General features: G+C 39.1%; 1 protein-coding gene across 1 annotated transcript; it reads left to right on the top strand.

The window, feature by feature from the left end:
* Positions 1 to 8,710: 8,710 nt before the first annotated feature.
* Positions 8,711 to 18,564, top strand: LOC139639744 (ADP-ribosyl cyclase/cyclic ADP-ribose hydrolase 2-like). Its single transcript, XM_071513894.1, has 11 exons — positions 8,711 to 8,916; positions 11,438 to 11,529; positions 12,489 to 12,568; positions 13,557 to 13,686; positions 13,822 to 13,948; positions 14,159 to 14,253; positions 14,534 to 14,601; positions 16,060 to 16,143; positions 16,564 to 16,656; positions 17,837 to 17,883; positions 18,324 to 18,564. Exons 2-11 carry the CDS (start codon positions 11,452 to 11,454, stop codon positions 18,332 to 18,334), a joined length of 813 nt encoding a protein of 270 aa, XP_071369995.1. The 5' UTR covers positions 8,711 to 8,916; positions 11,438 to 11,451; the 3' UTR covers positions 18,335 to 18,564.
* The last annotated feature ends 1,484 nt before the right edge of the window (positions 18,565 to 20,048 follow it).

The raw sequence follows: 20,048 nt of genomic DNA, 5'->3' as shown, positions 1-20,048 counted from the left end.
ATTTAATTTAAGCATCATACACACAGGGTGCCCAGCCCACATGGACTTGACACTATCACTTAGTTACATGGGTGTACAACAGAATAGTAAAAGAAGGAAAAAGATACCAGAAAACTCGGGTATGACACAAACAAAATATTTTGAAGTGAGCGATATGGAAACTGCCCTTTCTAAAACATAGTTCAAGTTTTTCATAATCATCTAGCCAGAACAAATTCATAAAGACAGAAGTCATTTTGCAATACAACACGTTTCTTAGATCAACATGAGCCGGACAATAGAACATCAAATTACTCTTGTTCTCAGTTTCTTCCAGTTCACAGAGTCAACATGTTCTTTCATCTTCAGGAGTTTTACTGAAGCTCCCTGTTTCACTGGCTGCTGGTAAAGTACCTGAGCTGAACTGTACTGAACTGCACAAAGACATCTGGGACTTTGATGCTTTGTTATGTTTGATGGAGTCATGGACACATGACTACAAGCGGTTATTTATGATTTCCATCGTGGACTTCAAAGGGCTCTTTTTCAACCAGAAGTGATGGTTGGCATAGCAACTGGTAAACAATTAGGGTTTTTTTCCCAATAAATTCATTTTTTTAATACATATCTTATTATTTGACTTAATATTCAAGAAATTTGTAGGATGATCTGTAACAAATAAAATATTGAGATTATTATTTTTGATGAAAATATGTTTTTTCTCATTTTTTTGGTGCTAGTTGTGGCATAAATAAGAAGACTTTACAAGGGATTACTTTTTAGAGCAAGCTACAGCGACAAGTGATCTATCTAAAATACATGTGATGTTAGGCTTGCAAATTTTGACATGAATCATAAATTCTGATTATGATAAGATATCGCTGACATGAAATACTGCTTCAGCACAAATTTACAAAGCCGAACAGAATGCGTTTGTCAGAGAGGCTTGACAGTTTAGTGGAAGTTTTAAAGTGGAAAGTGGAAAAATATGTGGTTTGGTGTTTACAAGGGCATTTATTTTTGAAAAACATTTTAATTTTTATTCAGTTGACATTGTCGTTGCTGGTTCCTTCAACTGTTTAATATATTAACACTGATGATGCATCACTGGAGAGAAACAACATGCTAGTCTCTCTGTACTGAGAGAGACTTGTGATCTATAAAGTGATCAGTTACCTAATGACGGATAGTATGTCCTTCAAGTGACAAGACATGGCTTCCACATGTGTCCACATGCCTGATAGATGATGAGACATTTGATGCCTTGTAGCAGAAACTTCAGGCACACAAAGAGACCACAGAGCTTGAATGGATAGAACGGTCATTCCCATTCAAATCAATGTTCCTGCATGGAGGGAGCCAACCAATCCCAAAGTGACTTGAAAAGACATTTACACCATTATTTAGCTCATTATTTAGTCATTTATCTTGTTCTTCCTGCTGATGTAAACGGCCATCTTAGCTTGGCCCAGCAGAAAGTTGAACAGTTGACACTTTTCACGAAACTTCCTCGAGTATTTGTAACCCAGGATGAAACTCTGTCTGGAGAAAACCTCTCCAAACTCATCAAAGAGCCTCTCTAAAAACAGGAACAGAGGAGTTAACCTCACACAGCCCAAAAAACAGTGAAAAACTGTTTCCCTCTGAGGACAGAAAGGACAGAACTCAGAAACACTTGGGTTTAAAACACAAATAAAAGCATTTACAGGCAGGACACCATGCAAAACCCTCCACTGTAAATCTCCAACTCTTTTAGTCAGCGGTGGTTTATACAGCGCTCTCCATTGAGGCCTCACCTCATCACCCAGACCCAGGTGAGACCTCCATGGTGTATCAACACGCCCCCTCAGCTTGGCTTTGTTTACCATCTTTACCATCAGCTGATACATAATTTTTCCAGTTAACTCATTCAGGTTCACATCTTCAAATGCAGCACAATTTAAAAGTACACCAGAACAGTCTTTAAAATCAGGAGTCAGTGTGAGTGTTGGAAAAGGATCAGAGTCCTTGGGTAAAACAGAGCCCAGGCAGTATGAGACCAGGAGGTTCTGCTCAGTCTGTGTGAGCTGGTCTCTCCACGCTCTGAGCTGGTTAGTGAGGAGTCTTTCTGAAGATACTCCCAGCTGAGAAACCAGAGGAGAAACAACCTCCAGCTTGGGTCCACACAGTCCCACCAGCTGACCCAGTGTGACGAGTCCAGAGGAGACAAACCTCTCCATCACTGAGGTTCCCAGTCCACATAGTGTTTTAAAACGTAATCCATAGACGACAGGTTCTTTTAAAAACCAGTACAGTGAGCTTTCACTCTGCAGCCTTTGCTTCTTGAACATGTTCCACACCCTGAACAGCCCCTGATAAAAGTCAGAAAGCCCACTCAGTCTGCGGTTCTGGAGGTCCATTAAAAACAAGTTTTCAGTCCTTGCCCTCCCTCTTCCTTGGATAAAAACAAGACACTCTGTGGGATCCAGTGTAGGCGATCCCAGAAGAAATCCACGATCACACTCTGGATTTTTGACAGGAGGTTAACTGGAGGATCAACACAATACAAACGGTGCCACAACATAGAAGCAGTCAAATTATTAATAATCAGAACACGACCTCTAAAAGACAACTTGGGTAAAATCCATTTCCATTTTTTAAGTCTACCTTCAGCTTTCTCTAATACATTCTCCCAGCTCTTAGAGACATTAGTGGGATCTCCAAGGTGAACCCCAAGATATTTGATGCCTCCTTTTTTCCAGGTGAGCCCCCCAGGTAAGCTGAGACACTTTAACCCATCCCCTACCAACAGAGCTTCACTTTTTTCCCAATTCACCTTTGAAGAGGAGATCAGACCAAAATTATCCACACTGTCAACTAAAGAGTCAATGTCGCTCTGTTTCTGGACCAGCACCATGACATCATCAGCGTAGGCAGAAAGCCTGACAACAGAACTGCAACCTGGGAGATTAAAACCAGAGAGTCGTTTTCTTAGTTTGTGTAAAAAGGCTCTAAGGCCAACGAGTACAACATGCCTGAGAGGGGGCAACCCTGTCTAACCCCCCTCCCCACCTTAAACCACCGTTTATCTTAAGCACACTTTCAATGTCTCCATACAAAACCTGGATCTGGGCTACTAGACCTGGGTTGAAACCAAAAGCTCTGAGCGTTTGCCACAGGTATGCATGTTCAACCCGATCAAAAGCGCTTTGTTGATCTATGGAAATCAGCCCGAGATCTAACCCCAACGAACCGGAGAGGTCCACAACATCTCGAATTAAAGCTATGTTGTCTGTAATCAACCTGCCAGGTACACAGTAGGTCTGATCCACATGGATGACCTGCTCCATCACCTTCCTCACCCTGTTGGCCAGAACCTTGGACAGGAGCTTGTAGTCGGTGCAGTGGAGGGAAACGGGCCGCCAGTTCTTAATGTCCTGCAGCTCTCCTTTCTTAGGGAGGAGGGTTAGGACTGCCCTCCTGCAGCTTTGAGGCAGCAGGCCCTTCCTCAAACTGTCATTGAGGACCATCAGGAGGTCTTCACCAACCACAGACCAGAAGGCCTTATAGAAGTCGGCAGGCAGACCGTCAACTTCTACTGAAGATATCTCACTCCCCTGCCCTGCGTCGGCCTCCTCAGAGACTTTCAGCAGATCTGCATAGAAGTACTAAGACACCTCTGGATTGTCGGAGTACTCCGACCTGAACAAGTCAGTGTAGAAACTCGCCGCAAACCTGCAGATGTCAGCCGACTCCTGCAGCAGCTGCCCATTATCAGAGTGCAAAGACAACATCTGCCTCCTCTGCCCATTTTTGAGGTTCTCAATATGACCTCTTTCTCCTGTGGAGTCTGCAAAAGACTGCAGCTCCACCACTTCTCTCTCCAGAACTCTTATAGACCTGGCCAAGTCTTTGGAGACATTGAAGGTGTACTGTAGACACAGGTTCTGGATTTGGCTTTTTCCAAAATCCCACCACTGCTGCAAAGAGCTGTAGAGGGATTTAGTTTCCCTAAATTTTTTCCAAAAACAATTAAAAGCATCTTTAAAATTTCCATCTGCTAAAAGTGATGTATTGAAATGCCAGATTGCACATGTTTGATAAAAACAGAGCACTGAACCAAGGAGTGGTCAGAAAAACCAACTGGACTTATAAACGAACCTTTAAAAACATTCAATTGATGTTTAAAGCAGTAAAATCTATCAAGCCTGGCCAAGGACAAAAGGTTGTCCTTAGTATGGACCCAGGTGTACTGACGGTGGCTTTTATGAGAAACCCTCCACACGTCACTCAGCTCATGAGCTTCACTTAGCTTTAAAATACAATTCTTAGAGGCCAAGTGTGGCTCTGGATGGTTCCTGTCCATCTTTGGGTTTTCCGTGCAATTAAAATCACCTCCAAGGACCAGAAACTCATCAGGATGACACTGTTTAATTACATCACTTAAAACATTAAAAAAGCCAAGTCTTTCAGTGCCTACAGTTGGAGCATAAATGTTGATAAAAACCATTTGCACTTGTTCAAATTCAGCCCTTATTTTTAAAATTCTTCCTGCTACAACTTCCTCAACAACAGTGTTACTGGGATTAAAATTCTGAGAAAATAAAATTCCAACCCCACCACTCATGCTACTTTTGTGACTGAGAAACACCTCACCAGCCCACTCTCTCCTCCATTCAGCAGCAATGTCCTCAGTGCTATGAGTTTCCTGAACAAAGGTAACATTTAAATTTTTCATACTAATCAAGCTAAACAGAGAGGCTCTCTTTATAACATCCCTAGCTCCATTCAGATTTAAAGTGCCAATATTTAAAGTGCACATTTGCAAAATGGGACAAAACTGGGATAAAAACACACAGAATAGGAAGACTACAGACACCTTATTCATCGGTGCGTATTTGATTTCTCACCCTCAGAACTATTTTTTTCAATCTGAAGATCTCCTGCTCAGAGAAACAGGGCTTTCCTAACTCCCCTGTGTTTTTCATGTATGTTTTGACTGAGTCCAGAAAAAGTTGTAGGTCCGGAAAATAATTTTCCACCTTGACCTGTCTCAACCCCTTTGTGTCCTGCAAAAACTTCTGTATCCTAGTGAAAGAGTATCCACTCTCCAAGTTCTCAACCATTTCACTCTCACAGTCAGAATCTACAGTTTCCTCTGACTGAGAGGATGGACACTCTGTAACTGTCCTTGACACTTTTTTCTCTCTGCTTTCAACTTGTTTGGTTTCTGAGATTTTTCTTTTCCCTGATGATTTTAAAACATCCTCATCCATGCACTCCTCCTCCTCCTCTAGCACAGACTCTGCCACCCTGGCAGCAGTGGCAGGGGCAGGAGCGAATATTAAAATGAAAAGAAGTAAATCTGCCACTCAAACGCCTTTTACCAAAATTGTAGTTCTTATTGGTTAGGAATAGTCAGTACTGATCCCTATTGGAGCAGAAACTCTAGATCCCGCCTCCTTCCCACAGGCTAGAGGGGAATGTGCAGAGAGAGGGAGAGAGACAAGGACGCCACTGAAAGCAGAGATTAAAAGATTTAGAAAAAAAAAGAAGTTTAAAAGTAGAACAAGTCGAGGCAGATGTTGTTTAATTCCAAAGTTTAAAGTGAATTATAACGCCCAGAGTACATGAATATGAATGTTTTAATTGAATAGAAATATGTGTGTTGTTATAAAAAGGGTAAATGTCATGATTTAAACAGTTGTAGCTTGCTGTGGAGTTAACAGTGTGTGACAGTTTATTAATGCCGGCTTAGGTTGTAAACAATTTTATTTTCTCTTAAGGAAAACCACATCGCACCATTTACTGCTTCTCCAGCCTCTGCAGGGAGAGTGAGGCTTTGTCTGTCTTTCACCTCTGATTAAATATCTTTTGTGAAAGATGTTTTGTCAGAGAAAACATAACTTTGACATGTCCCCTTCATGAAATGGATGGTCATAATTTTTTCTTTTTACTGCAAAAGTCATTAAATTCATCAATGAAGTGATTCACCACATATGCAAAAAAGTGCAAAAAAACTCCTGTCCTGAAAGAGGGAGTACCAAGTTAATCCCATGTCATTTTCTACCTACTGGTTGTATTTACATCATATTTGCACTGATGGTCTACAGGTAGTGTCCCTAATATGAGGATTATATATCAATTAAAAGGCCTCAGTGAGATCATTTCAGTGCCAAAAGGACACAACTGAAATCATGACCCATTTTGTTTTAACAACAAAAACTGAAAGCCGTAACAGTAAAAGTAGGGTTTTGCTTGGTGTCAAAGGGGCGTAAGTGCAGTTACACCCTTTTGACACCTAGCAAAACCACTTTTGACACTAAACAGCATTGTGGGTAGAGGACTCTAACAGCACTTAGGTCAGCTCAAAATACATGCTGACATAAGTAATGCTAGCATGGCAGCATGATCACATCAGTTTTAGTATCCTATTCATATCCTAATTAATATTCTAGGTCAATATTAGATGTGTATGCGTATTTCACTGTTTTGCCATTTTTAAAAAAGTTAACAAATATAATTCAACTTAAACTGTAGTAACTGTCACTGTCACAATTCACTCTAGCAGACTGTACAGGCTGTAGTGCTTTTTACTAAATTCACACATTTTAAAACTGTGACAGTTCACACAACTTTAACACTACATACACATATTACACATCAAACCCTTCTACAATCATATATAATACCACATTTCAGGGGTTTGTGGGGATGAGAAATCCAATTTTTCCAGTCTTTACAGTCTGCTGGAGTGAACTGTGACAGTGACAGTTACTACAGTTTAAGTTGAATTATATTTGTGAACTTTTTTAAAAATGGCAAAAGAGTGAAATACGCCTTTTTGGCACAAACATTGTCCCAATACAGCCATGCAGAATATGGGCTTATGTAAGTAAACAATTGTAAAACACATTCATTTTAATACAAATCTAGCAATTACACTTCAATCAACACTGAAATATAAAACAAGATCAGAATGAATATCTTTATCTTGAAGTAATGCTCAGCAACTTTTCACCAAGGCCTTTAAAACTGTAGCTACATGGAACATATCTAATTGACTGATACGTTTTTTCTGTTAAAAACTTTTAATAAAACTTTTTAATAAAGCTCTATAGACATAAGAAAGTACTTTTGATTCTAAACTACTACTTTTTTTTCTTTTGTTAGTATAATACATGTGTGTATGTGTCCCAGGACACATCACTTATTGAAGTGTCCTGGGACTCATTCAGACTGTAAAACTCCTCATAACACAGAGGGAGAACTTCAGCTCCCAGTCTGACTATCAGAGCTCATCTGGACCAGTTCACACTCCTAACATTAGAACATTTTGAATCTATAGGCCTAAGATTTAATGGGGATATTTACATTCATCTAATATTGACCTAGAATATTAATTAGGATATGAATAGGATACTAAAACTGATGTGATCATGCTGCCATGCTAGCATTACTTATGTCAGCATGTATTTTGAGCTGACCTAAGTGCTGTTAGAGTCCTCTACCCACAATGCTGTTTAGTGTCAAAAGTGGTTTTGCTAGGTGTCAAAAGGGCGTAACTGCACTTACGCCCGTTTGACACCAAGCAAAACCCTACTTTTACTGTTACGGCTTTCAGTTTTTGTTGTTAAAACAAAATGGGTCATGATTTCAGTTGTGTCCTTTTGGCACTGAAAAGATCTCACTGAGACCTTTTAATTGATATATAATACTCATATTCCACCAAAACGCCCCTTTGGCTCCAAGCCCTGGATTTGGACATTGTGGTTAATTTAAAGTTGCTTTGAGGTCTAGAGATACTACCTGAGAACCATCAGTGCTAATATGAAGTATGGAAATACAACCAGTGGGTAAAAAACATGGGATCAACTTGGTATTCCCTGTTACAAGGCAGGCATTGTTGTGTACTTTTTTGGGTTGTACTCACTGGATAGTCACAATAATAGTGCTCAGTGACAAACTATTACTTCTTGTTTTTGATGAGACAATGTCAGTGACTACCTGAAATGAATTATTAGCATAACTGGGTACTGATTACAGTATTATTAGATTAGGATTAGGATTAGAAGTGAGTATTTCTCAGAAAAATTAACTGTTTGATATTTCCGCCTATAATAAGGCCTTATATAAAAGGCTGCTGATTCACAATAGAACCATATTTTGACATTCTGGTTGCTTTGGAGTGTAGGGACACTACCTGTAGACCATCAGTGCAAATATGATGTGAATACAACCAGCAGGTAGAAAATGACATGGGATTAACTTGGTACTCCCTCTTTCAGGGCAGGTGTTTTTTTGCACTTTGTGGTGAATCACTTCATTGATGAATTTAATGACTTTTGCAGTAAAAAGAAAAAATTATGACCATCCATTTCATGAAGAGGACATGTCAAAGTTATGAAAAAACAAGCTCATGTTTTGTTCTACCCCGGGTAGGGGAACAGAAACCAAGGCCCTTTTTGAGGGTTTGTTCCTGCACTGTATGTAGTGTTAAAGTTGTGTGAACTGTCACAGTTTTAAAATGTGTGAATTTAGTAAAAAGCACTACAGCCTGTACAGTCTGCTGGAGTGAACTGTGACATCACACACTGTAGGCTGCAGCTGAAGCGGTCTGAAGTGTGTTGCTAGTGGATGAACCTCCACACTGTGTTGTGTGTCTGTAATGTTTCACCACACAGACACACACTACATCTGGTGATAGAGTCCTGAGACCTGCAGCCTCACACTGAGCCTTTCATTGAAATTAGAGTAAGGAGGATGCAAAAACTCTAATCTAATCTCCAGTGAAACAACGGTCTGTCAGGGGGCGTGGCCTGACAGTCCAGGTGTGGATAAAAGCAGGTACATTTCTACTGAGACTCACAGACCGCTACAGACCAGATCCTCACCTGCTGAGTCGACACTCCTCTCTGATCTGAACTCTACCAAGCAGACGACACAGCACAGAGACAGGTGAGCTTCCTCTACTTTACCATCAGAGATATGTCCTTTTTATCATTATGACACTCAAAGCAAAGCAGAAAGATCTTTAAAAATTGGATAAATCTTAAATGAATCTCAACTCGATAAAATCCAAAGTAAAGAAGTGAATACTGTTAAGTGGTGCTGGAAACTAGATTTTTAATTTGAGCCTGAATCTGACAGAGAGTAAAACAATAATAATAATCCACAGACATTTTACAGTGTGAAACTAAAAGAGAGAAGTTTAGGGTTTTCAACACATAGAGGACACTGCTGCAGTAGAGTTTAGATCTAAAACACTTTTTGGTGGATGAGACTTGTCTCTTCATTTTATCAGGCACTTTGGAGGCAAAATTTCTTGAAGTTCTGTTAGCAGTTAATGACCTGTGACTAAAAACCATGACCACTGAACTGTTTTTATTTAAGCTGTGCTGTAAATAATATTTAAGCCAAAATGATTGAATGCCATTTCCTAACAGCCCTTACTGCTAAGAAGTGTGTGTTTGCTATTTGTAGAATTATCATGGTACTTATATATATATATCTTGGTCACAGCTACGAAATTAAGCATCTATTGTTAGTTTTGCTGCCAACTTTCAAAGGTTTTATTTCCCACTATGCAGATAAATAGTGAATACATAAGTTTATTGTGACTGCATTGTGCCCTGTGTAGATAAACAGTGGATAACCAAATTAAGCTCCTAATATTTTATTTACTGTGTAGATAAACAGCAAAGCAGTTTGCCCCCAACTTTTAACAGTTATACAAAGTTATTACACCATGTATGCCATGGTGCTGTATGGTGACAGGAACAGCCTGGTAACTCTCATTATATGTTTGCGCATTTTAATAAAAAAAAGTTTTGTTGTATTTAGCTTTTTATTTTTGTGTTACTCTACATTAATATACTGTATCTATTATGGGAAGGAGAGGCAAACAGACAATTATGAGAGTGCTGCTGTTGATCATAGGAGTGACATCAGGCACCTTGAGGAAAGATATCACTCTGTGGGAAAATAGATCATTGTTAGACTACTTCAAAACAGCATTGTAGCATGGTAGGTGTAGTAAGCAGTGTAAAAGAATCAGATGAATGAATGTATGAATGACTGAATACATTAACATATAAATAAATAAAACGTTATCTTAAAATACAAAATATACAGGGGGTGGACAAAAAACCAGAAACACCTTTCTTCAAGAGGGAAAACCTCCTTTGATTGATGAAGGAGGTAGAGATCTAGACCTTGATACAGGTTCAGTGCTGTTCAGATCTGGTGACCATGGAAGGGGTTTCACTTCACCAGCAGTGTGTATGGAAGCGTTATCATCTTGGAATATGGGAACCTCATGAGGTCATCATGATGCACCCGGTCTAAAATGGCTTCCTGTTCCATGCAGAGCCATGAGTTTCTGGTTGTTAAGCAACTATCCTGTTAAGTGTCCATCTGTCCCTGCTGATGAGCTTCAACTTGAAACCTCCCTTTATACAGAAATAAAATCGATGTTCAAAAAAAGAAACACTTGCACTAACAGAATTTTCTGATATTGGCTTGAAGTGGCATTCATAATTTGTAATAAAAATACAATGGAAAGCTGAAGGCCATAATGAAATCACAGGTCCCACTTTAAACATCCTTAATTACTAAGCACTTATATGGTACCTGAAAGTAGTAGTACCATAAAATACTGTCCCCCATGATTGAGTAGGGTCCCCTATGCAAGAGGAAAGTGGAGAACAAAAGGAACTGACCGAGGTCCAAAGCATACCACCTCATGTGTGAAACATGGTGGGGGGGGGGGTGTTATGGTTTGGGCGTGTATGGCTGCCACAGGTACTGCCTCACTTGTCTTCATTGATGATGTAACTGCTGATAGCAGCAGCAGAATAAACTCTGAGGTGTGCAGAGACATCTTATCTGCTCAAGTACAAGCTAAAGCCTCCAAACACATCGGACGGCATTTCAGACAATGATCCAAACATACAGCCGAAGCAACAAAGTGTTGCATTACTACTACATTGATTTACATTTCATTACTATATGCTCCAAACAATATGCTGCCCTGAAATAGAGACGCTATGTGTAAGAAGTGTAATCATTTCTACATGGTGAAACCAATATGTGTAAAAATACACTTAAATAAAAGCTGAGAATCTTTAATATCACGTGAAACCTGTTTGGTTTCAATCTAAAGTTGTTAAATGAAGAAAAAAATCGTCTTTGTCCCAAACATTATGGAGGGCTGTATATGTTATTATAAACCTTTTTGCATTTGTTTGAATCATGGACTAATTATGCGATGATATTACATATTCAGGAATTTTGAATCAGTCTTGAGCATTCATACTGATTACTCACTCTTACAAAACTATATAACATCTTCTGTAACTCCCTCCTATAAAAGCCGTTGATCTATGAATGTAAGGTGGAGTCATGAAAGCACACAATAGGAAGATGAAACACTGAAGCAAATGAAGCTCATCTCCAGTGGCTGTTGATGTGTTTACAGAGCTGCTGTGCAGAATGGCAGAGAGCTTTCAGTCTGTCTGGATGGCTCTGCTCCTTGCATCCATCACTATGATGCTTCTTCAGCCACAACAGGTTTGTCATGTAATACATTATACTGTCATAATACATTATACTGTCATATAATACATTATACTGTCATATAATACATTATACTGTCATAATACATTATACTGTCATAATACATCATACTGTCATAATACATTATACTGTCATGTAATACATTATACTGTCATAATACATTATACTGTCATAATACATTATACTGTCATAATACATCATACTGTCATAATACATTATACTGTCATAATACATCATACTGTCATAATACATTATACTGTCATGTAATACATCTTACTGTCATGTAATACATTATACTGTCATATAATACATCATACTGTCATATAATACATTATACTGTCATAATACATTATACTGTCATAATACATCATACTGTCATAATACATTATACTGTCATAATACATCATACTGTCATAATACATTATACTGTCATAATACATCATACTGTCATAATACATTATACTGTCATAATACATCATACTGTCATAATACATTATACTGTCATAATACATCATACTGTCATATAATACATTATACTGTCATAATACATCATACTGTCATAATACATTATACTGTCATAATACATTATACTGTCATGTAATACATTATACTGTCATAATACATTATACTGTCATAATACATTATACTGTGATATAATACATTATACTGTCATAATACATTATACTGTCATATAATACATTATACTGTCATGTAATACATTATACTGTCATAATACATCATACTGTCATAATACATTATACTGTCATAATACATTATACTGTCATAATACATTATGCTGTCATATAATACATCAAACTGAATATTAATTCAATCCGCTGTAGTATTTTGCATTGACAGAATTCTGAAAATACATTTACACAAAACACATTACACCCCTGGCTCTGTGTAGCTAGATGAGCTGTAAGCTTTATAACATTTTCAATTGTTTTAAGGGACAAGCAGAGTCGATTGAGGAGTTTGGAGAGAAACTCAAACAGAAATGTAACACATTTGAAGGAAAACATCGTGGAAGGTAAGAGACACTTCTGTAAAGACGTCAAGTACAATGGTCTGTTATAATGGTCTGTCTGCTATAGAGCTGTCTGCTATAGAGCTGTCTGATATAGAGCTGTCTGCTATAGAGCTGTCTGCTATAGAGCTGTCTGCTATAGAGCTGTCTGATATAGAGCTGTCTGCTATAGAGCTGTTAGTTACACTGATGTCTGCTATAGAGCTGTCTGCTATAGAGCTGTCTGATATAGAGCTGTCTGATATAGAGCTGTTATGACTCCCAGACATCATTTAGTCTGACACACTCTGACATTTACCAACAATCTGTCTCCAGTGTTGAGTTTTCAGTCCTGGAGCAGCTCACATTTTAAGATTCTGTTCAGACTGAGACTCATGCAGCATCACACATTAAACCCAGATTTTGGTTTTCAGTGCATGTGAAGGATTATGCAGGCTCAAAACACTGATAATGGACTCCTCCTCCTCCACCATCTCCACACACACACATACACAACAAACCACACACACACAACACGCAGAGAGAGAGAGGTAAAGAGAGAGATACATGTAGCGTTCCACAGCTCCGGTTTCTCCTCCGATTCGACGGTCCGACAGAACCGGGACTTCCCCCCCGGCCGTGTTTCCTCCTCTGTCTGTAGAGCCTCACCACAGGTGCTGATGTCAGCCAAAGACAGCGCACCTGTTGGCTGTTGACAGGGTAGCATGATAGATCGCTATCCATAGTTAACCATCATACACCTTTGGAGCCAAGATTAAACACTTAAGATAATATTCAACATGTTTGATTTTGTCATGATGGTCAAGACGGGAAAAAGAAACAGACTGTGTTGAGAGTTTGTGGCGAGTTTCTGAGTTGAGATGTCTGACTGTTCTTTAAATGTGCTGAAGATAAAACCAGACCTGTGTACATTCAGTCATTCATTAACAATGATGTTTTTGCTTCAGTTTATGAATCAAATGAGTGAAATTATTATACTGATATGATCCAGTAAGATCAGTTGTGACACCTTCTGGAAGATGTTCTCCAGTGCTTTTGTCAATAAGGATCCCAGTAAAATCACACCAGCAGATTACGACAACCTGGTCAAAGCAGTGTCCATTGAAATACCACAGAACAAGGTGAGAAACCACTACAGTCATGTCAGACGTCACACCGGTGTTCATGTGTTCATGTGTTCATGTGTTCATGTGTTCATGTGTTCAGTGAGTGTCTAACACACTGCCTGTAATGCCGTCTTCCCTGTGCTCTCTTAGCTCCTGCTGTACAGTGGAACTGGACAATTGCTGCCGGATAATCCGGACACCTATGTCCATGTTTGGCAGACCATATATGGAATCCTAGGAAACTTTCCACTGTGGTGTGTAATGAAAAATGGCAAAGGTAATATTAAAATTAATTTCAGTGTGAGCTATGTATAACATACAGGCTGCCCCTATGGCATTGATTATTTATTTATGGTATTTTCCCATGTGATTAGAAGCAGGTAACCTGTACAGGTTAGAGCAGTGTGTCCCTCTAACACTCACACTGTGTGACTAGAACCAGGAATGACTCTGATGGGCTTGCTCTCCTCTCTTCTCTCTCCTGTAGAAGTCTTTAGTGAAGGTTGTGATTCAAAGAATCCAAAGTGTAGAGATTGCTCTCACAAACCAGCCGATGAGTACTGGGCCGCCGTCTCAGCTGGGGTGAGTGTGTGTGTTGGATATTTCTGAACTAATTAGCAGCTAGCTAGCTAACAATATGAGTGAAAGAACATGCCAGTGAAAGATTTTCTCACATGAGCAGTAACAAAGGTTTCTAATTCATTCATTTTTTCATTCATTTTTTGTTTCATCTGAGTGATTAATAACAGATTTTGGCTGGAGTCAGAGTTACCACTCCCTAAATTTATTTCAATCCTGTTTGCCTGCCGGAGACATGAAGCTGATTCTGCTGAAATAATCTGATGTTCTGTTTCCACTCCAGTTTGCAAAGGCAGCATCAGGTTCTGTTATTGTGTTACTGAATGGAGATTTGGGATACATGGACGACAGGTAAATCAGATCCACTCGTAATGAGATAAATCAGGTTCATTTGAATGAGTTAACTGATCAGTCATACTGATTACAAAAGTGTATTGATTGTTTTATTCAGAATGTTACGACCTCACTAATGATCCACTAATGACCCATAGGTGTAAAAAGGGCTCGGTTTCAATAGGTGTGTGAGTACTGTGGCGATCGCCCAAATTGTGTTGACATGTCTAATGGCACATATGTTCCACTCACCTCCCCACACACACCCACACACACCCACTAGCCCTGTCAACCAGTGAAATGGTTTGAATTACCCGCTTTCAAAAAGACCGGCCCCTTAATGTTCCTTTATGTTGAGCCGCAACATTTAGTATGGCTCTGACGCCGGAGTAAGGAACAGGGAGAAGCAAGACCCCGATTCGTTTGCCTACCTAGGCTTTTGTGCCGCGTTAAGTCCGCGTCTAAGGCCCGTGAACTTGGCACAAATCTCCTCATCTTCCTCAGGAAAGTCCGTCGAGGATCCGACAGCTGAACGGAGACTCGACAACAAGCTTTAATCGCCACGGTAACCGTGAGTCGGCGGTAGCCGAGTGACTATTTGATTTTTTTCTTTTTCGTTGACCAAAGCTTTGGGGGTTTGTGGGTTTTGTTTGGGAGTTAGCAGAACGGAACTGTGGTTACTTCCTTGTTTTGAGTTTTGTTTGTGGGACAATCATGAAAACCCGGAGTGGATTATTTTTGTCAAACGGACTAAATTGAACGAATAACCGGGAAATCCCGAAGTGTTTCTGTTCCTTTCAAAACTGGACTGGATTGTAAAGAACTGTCTACCCCTTTTTTTTGTTCTAATATACTTTTTTTGAAAATCAACTTGATGGTGTGGTTGAGCTTATTTAAATTGAGTGTTTCTTTCATTATACTATCTTATAATTGATTTGTTTGTGTTGACAATTACCAGGGTTCATGTGTTTTGTTTATTCATGTATCCTTTGTGGGGTTTGACTTGGATTATTGACTGGTTCTGGTTTAAACCGCTACAGTACAGAGTAATTACAAGAAACATTCAGCAACTTGTCCAGTCCAAGCAGGGACTAGGAAGCCCAGTCCTCAGTCTTCAGTCTTCTTTGGGCCTGCTGCTGTTTGTTTCAGCTCCGTTTTCATGAGCAGCTCATTCATCTGTTAGAGGCTGATGAAAATGTAAAACAGAGCAGAGCAGGAATGTTACAGCGCAGTCCTTTGGACAGATCTATGGAGGTTTGAAAAACAAAACAGAGAGGTGTTTTCTCCATCACCACACTTCTGTTCTCTGTGAAACCCTCTGTCCAAACTCCTCCTCTTCCTGTGTATGTGTATTTGTGTGAGTGTGTGTGTGTGTGTGTGTGTTTGTTCAAGAAGAGATAAACAACAGTAATCCACACTGAGTACACATAAAAATGACAGATTTCCTGTGCTTTTTTCCTTTTTATTCTTTACAAGTTATTTCGCCAAGTATGAAGTGCCCAACTTAGACTTCAGTTCCAAAGGAGTGACTGCCTTGCGTGTGTTAATGGTCAACAAGATGTAAGTAGAACATTAAACACAGTTTTGGAATGTGAAACGAATATAAACAAATATAAACAAAGAAGTGGGATGTATCTGCATGCATACAGAGGCAATCTGTCACACTGTCACCTCTATCTGCTATAGTGATCTATTTCTGTCACTTCAGCATTCCCATGAAAACTTGATGGTTTTAGGAGTTCCTTTTGACTGCCATGTTACATATATTTCTTTAAATGCACTCACTACAGCACTTTCTAGTTATTATTGTTTGTAACAGCTTAACATGTTGTGTTTTTCAGTTGATAAATATGATGCTTTTGCACTTCCTGAAAGTCGCTTTGACTAAAATGTAAATGTAAACATGTTTCTATATTCTAATTTGTTATCGTGATTCATTTTCCAGTTGTTAATCTCATTATTTAATGTACATTTTCCTAGAGATGCAGACTCTTGTAAAAAGGCCAACCTGATAAAACTGCAAGAAGACATGAAAGAGCATAAGAACCTCTATCACTGCAGATACATATTGGAGTAAGTTACCTTCACCTCAACAGAACTCCCTGGTTATATTTATTTATTCATATTAAAGTAACTTCATGAAGAAACATCAAAAACAAATTAGAATTTTAAAAAATCATATAATTCATCATGTTTTTTATTTACTCATTCTTGCATTCACCTGTTTTTGTATTCTTTGATGTCTGGTGAAGGATTCAGAATTATTCAGTTTTGGAAAATATTGCCTTGCTCAGTATCAAATTAACTTTCATATATGAAAGCTGATTTATCTGATGTGTCTCTTCCTCCATGATAAAACCCCAAATCAGTGATTCTGTGATCTGTTGCTCCGGTAGAGGAGACTGGAGAATTGTGTTTTTTTTCTCTCTCCATTCACTGCCATTATGTGGAGGAACCGTGTGAAAATCACTTCTAGCACATAAACCAACAGAGCAGATTCTGACAATATGTAAAAAAACATAATCATTCTGCTGAAATGTTTTTAAGTAAATTGCTTTCTTTATGTTATTAGACCAACAAGTGTAACACCAAAATCCAGTCAGAAGAATTTTGGTGTTACACTTGTTCAAACTAAAAAGTTTAATAACGTAAAGAGAGCGATTCACTTAAAAACATTTTAGCAGAATGACTGTTTTTTTTATTTATTTTTTTTACATATTGTCAGAATCTGCTGTGTTGGCATTGGTTTATGTTGCAGAAGTGTGATTTTCAGACTGTTCCTCCATACAATGGCAGTGAATGGAGGAAGAAAAAAAAATGTTTGGTTTTTATATGATGAAGGAAGCTACACAGCCCAACATACTACCAGACTTCAACAGCACTTTAACACTGAGAGCTCAGTGCAGTAGCTTTACAAGCTGCCGTGCTAATATTAGCTAGCTGAAAAAACATGTGAATCCTCAGCCACCTGCCTAGTGATGAGTACATATTGTTTGAAGTACAGCAGACCAAAAGTACTGCAGCAGGTATCACAGCAGTGCTGAAAAGCTTTGCCAGGTCAAAGGCATTTGAATTTCCAACTCTTAAGTTTCACTTAAAACATAATATACTGTTGTTATTAATCAAAAAAACTGAAACTGTTATATAAGAGTAAGTTACATTTATTTTATACAAATGAAATTTGCTCATTTATATTTCTGTATGGAAATGCAACTTCTGTATGGAAATGCAACCAAAAATGTTTACTTTTCAGGACGGAGTTCAAAAAACTATCTGCTGTTGATTGGTGGAATAAAGCCAGTGAGTATGAAAATCAATAATTTTCATTTGAATAAACTTTTACTCCACAATTGAGGGGATTTGAAACACCAAATAAAAAGTGTTTTTTTATTTTATTATTTTTTGGGCATTTCCACCTATTTGATAGTTCAAAGTAGAGATAGACAGGAAAGTTTTGGAGAGAGAGGGGAATGACATGCGACAAGGGTCCTGGGCCAGATTCAAACCCAGGATGTCGCGGTTACATGGTAAACGGTAAATGATGCCTTAGACCACTGGGCCACCAGGACACCCCAAAAAGTGTTTTTCAAACAAACATCTCATATTTTTTAAGAGCTGAAACACTGTGGGGCGTTGAGGTGTCTCTCTCACATAGTAAAATCATATTGTTTAAGAGCTGAAACACTGTGGGGCGTTGAGGTGTCTCTCTCACATAGTAATTAGTTATTAATTCATTGCAGAGTCTGGTTAAAGTGCTGGAGACTCACAGCGCCACCTGCTGTTCACTCTGCTGTCAAACTGGGAATTATCTACAACAACATGAAATGAAAATCTATCAACACTCAAAGTGATTCTGTTCACAGGAATACAACTTTTAAGGAAGTTCTCATTTTCTGACTCTCTCTTTACGCTGATGACTGAGTTCTTTACACTGGTGGCTGATTGCTGTGATTTTCTCTGTGCCATTTAATAAAGTTTCAGCAAAGCATGTGAACTCAGACTTTCATTTCAGCTGCATCACCTTCATACACATAACTATAATAAACACATGATCCTTCATACACATAACTATAATAAACACATGATCCTTCATACACATAACTATAATAAACACATGATCCTTTATACACATAATTATAAAAAACACATGATCCTTTATACACATAACTATAATAAACACATGATCCTTCATATCAGGGGCATCACTAGAGAAATATGTTTTAGGGGACTGAGCCATTCAAAATTCCAGACTTTTCCAGACCTAAATTTCCAGATTTATTGGAGGACATTAATTGTATCGCACTATGGGGCTAATTCATAAAGCTCCATGGTAACAGAATAGTGGCCAGCAAAATCTGCACCATGGTAATTTTCCCTGATTCATAAATATACCACACCCGTGAATACTGTGACTGAGCCACGTTTCCGCTGTGCTATCCTCAGCTGTAGCCCAGGTGACAGCCAATCAAAACTCAACATGTTAATTAAGCTTTACATATGTAACACCTGTCTGCCTGTGTGTCAGTGGGCAGCAGAGAGTCAGACCGGCAGATGAACCTCTTCCTCCTCTGTCCTTCGTACTTTATTCCAAGATTCAGCGCTAATTTTGTGACAACACGGTGGCGGTAGGCACATTCCCACGGCATTTTCATACTCAGAATCATCTCTCTCTCTTGCTCTCTCTGTCTCTCTCTCTGATAGAATTCTTAAGGGAAACAATAATACTTGTATGATAGCCGTTAACACCTGCTGACTGCGCACAGAATTTAAGCCTGGGAAAAGCATGTCTTATCATTTTGCGCATAGGATAGCTCTGCTGGAACTAGTAGCGTAACGAGTCAGTCAGTCAGCGCCGGGCCCCAATACAAGATGGTCAAAGCGGGTGCTGCCCATCACAATGCATCATAATGTTCACATCATCACAATGCAGCTAAAACATGTGTGCGTAATAACTGTCACGACAGTGGACAGGTGTGTGCGCGGCTTCTCCAGCTATATGTAACCCTTCACCAGGTCTCCATCCCTCCCACACTGGCACCTGTGTCTCAGTCAGGCTCTCCTGCACTTGCTCCTCCAAGGGAGTTCAGGTTCCTCTTTGGCTTTATTTGTGGTCAGCATTTTCGTTCACTTCCTGATATCATACCAGTGCTTTTTACCTCCGCTAAATCACGCCTGTGGTGCCCAACTGTATTCACTTTATGTTGTTCCAGAGTGACTGTTTACGCGCGGGTAAAACATGTCCTCTCTCACCAACACTTAAAGATAAACTGGTCAACCTAAATAGGAGACTGATTGCTCAGCAATTCATTGCAGCTAAGGAGAGGAGCAGAATCACGTTTGGGTGCTTCGCTTAGGCGAGATCATGGCCATGAATATTATGCTCAACAAATAAGACGGGCTGTAGACTTTAGTTTGTGTATTTACTGCTATGATGAATAGGCCTATAATACTATGAGTAATTTGAA

This window comes from Centroberyx affinis, unplaced genomic scaffold (genome assembly GCF_046629955.1).
Source record: "Centroberyx affinis isolate AG114_WGS23_722 - 3 ecotype Tasmania unplaced genomic scaffold, CSIRO-AGI_Caff_v1 ptg007620l_1, whole genome shotgun sequence".
NCBI lineage: Eukaryota > Metazoa > Chordata > Actinopteri > Beryciformes > Berycidae > Centroberyx > Centroberyx affinis.
This window is presented reverse-complemented; position numbering and strand designations above follow the sequence as displayed.